This window comes from Mandrillus leucophaeus, unplaced genomic scaffold, assembly GCF_000951045.1.
Source record: "Mandrillus leucophaeus isolate KB7577 unplaced genomic scaffold, Mleu.le_1.0 Scaffold53, whole genome shotgun sequence".
Classification (NCBI taxonomy): domain Eukaryota; kingdom Metazoa; phylum Chordata; class Mammalia; order Primates; family Cercopithecidae; genus Mandrillus; species Mandrillus leucophaeus.
The window spans coordinates 1,846,599-1,848,592 of record NW_012105697.1 but is presented as its reverse complement, the minus strand read 5'-3'; the positions used below and the strand labels follow the sequence as shown (position 1 = coordinate 1,848,592).

At 44.8% G+C, this 1,994-nt stretch overlaps 1 protein-coding gene across 1 annotated transcript; it reads right to left on the bottom strand.

Annotated features, from left to right (window-relative positions):
• LOC105551693 (ret finger protein-like 4A) lies at positions 1-1,379 on the bottom strand. Its single transcript, XM_011997032.1, has 2 exons — positions 1,094-1,379; positions 1-608 (listed from the first exon to the last, which is right to left on the bottom strand). Exons 1-2 carry the CDS (start codon positions 1,377-1,379, stop codon positions 1-3), a joined length of 894 nt encoding a protein of 297 aa, XP_011852422.1.
• Between the last annotated feature and the right edge of the window lie 615 nt (positions 1,380-1,994).

The window sequence follows — 1,994 nt, the reverse complement described above, 5'->3', positions numbered from 1 at the left end:
TTACTGTGGATGTTTTCTGTGTTCAAGTGTGTGGTTGCCTTGCCCAGGATAAACTGGGGAACTGGCAATGCCATTATTAATTACACACACACTCAAGTATCCGTGATCATCACGACTTGTATCTGCGTGAGCAAAACATGGACGCAGTGGCTCGGTAGCAGAAATTTTAGTGAATGTGAAGATATGGGACCCATCACCGACATTATAGAAGGAAATGACCCTCATTGTTATATCCAGGTAAATCCCCACTCGGTGTAGACCGGGGCTCACCCAGAGGCCCGTCAGAGGCTTAGTGCTGGCAAAGTAGATCTGTCCTTCTCTCAAACCCACAGTCCAGAAGCCGAGTTCTGAAGAGAGGACGACGTTCCCCTGTCGATTCACAGATTCCTTGCACACGCCCACATCCCACACTTTGCTGGTGCCCACGTCCACCTCCCAGTACTGGCGGCCGGAAGTGAAGCGAGGGACGCCCAGGACGCACAGGGCGGAGTCGAACCTCTCGGCTTGCTCCTTCCTGTTCTGTCTGGAATTCCCACACCGGACACGCCTCAGGTCTTCAGAAATGATGAGATAGTTGTTGGCTGTGTCCACGTCCAAGGTCATATCCACTGTGGAAAGAAGACCCAGTAGTTCAGCAAAGACGTACGTTAAAGACTCCCTCTGCCCTTCTACTGCACAGACCCAAATATTCACTGTCACTTCTTTTGTTCCACGTTCATTCTCAGATCCTATTTTTTCCTTAGGAATTTCCCTGGCCCCCTGATTAAGTCAAATTTTACATTTAGACTGTTTGAATATAATTGCAACAAGCCCACCTTTGTCATAGTAAAAATTCTTGTTAAGTTATTCTAATTTTTTTTTCTCCCTCTTAGTGCATAGGATGGATGAAGGAGGAGAGGGTCGTTTGCTCTCATAATTATCAATTGGCACAGATCCTGTGAATATACTGAGCGCTGACAACAGCTGATGTCTGGAATCACAAACTTTTAGGTTGCAGACTTCAGCTGATACCCGTATTGAAAGGAAAGACATTTAAAAGTTCCTTTTTCCAAGGCCCTTTATGGGCTTGGAGCAGGTAGTGCAGATTCCTTACCTTGGAACTTCCTCATCCTTGGATTCATCTGCAGAGCAGCTCTCAGTTTGGGCTCTAGTTCCTTGATCTTGGACACCAGCGCCCCCAGCTGGGCAGCGGGCCTGATGTCATTCTTCTGAGAGACCACAGGGCAGAAAGGGCAGAGCACCCCCTTGCCATCGGGCCCCTTCCGCAGTGAGTTCATGCATCGGAGGCAACAGATGTATCCACATTTCAGGTGCATGGGGTTTTCAAGATAATCCAGGCAGACAGGACAACTGCTTGCTGCTTTAAAGTGTTCAGCCATGGCCACTGCCTGGGAATAAATAGGCATGGGATTAGATTTTACATGAGTGGAATGGGACTCATGTAAATTTCTTGGGACACTTTCATCTTTACCTGCATGAAGACATCATCGCCTACTCTTTGTAAAGCACTAGTACTAGGAAATGAAGATACACTATAAGTACAAATATAAATGATCAGGGCCCTGACTTTCCAGTATTGGAAACACTCACTAGAATGAAGGCCATGAGTTGGTATGAGGCTTTGAGTTGAGTGGCAAAAGGGTCTACAGCTGAGCTATCCAATATGGTAACCACCAGCCACATGTGGCTACTGAGCATCTGAAGTGGGGCTTATCTAAATTAAGACATATGGTGAGTATAAAATATACACTAAATTTTGAAGACCTAAAGGAGATGTAAACTATCTGTTAGAGAATCTTAAAACTGTATTTATTACATGTGAAATGCTTATATTTTGTTACACTTACTTAGGCTTATTTCATTTTGCTTGATTTATGTGGCTGTTAGACAATAAATTTATCCTTATGTATGTTGATCACATTATGTTTATACTGGACAGCACTGGAGACCATCAACCTCCATAATAAGCCTGGCCAATTTTTGTATTTGGGAGA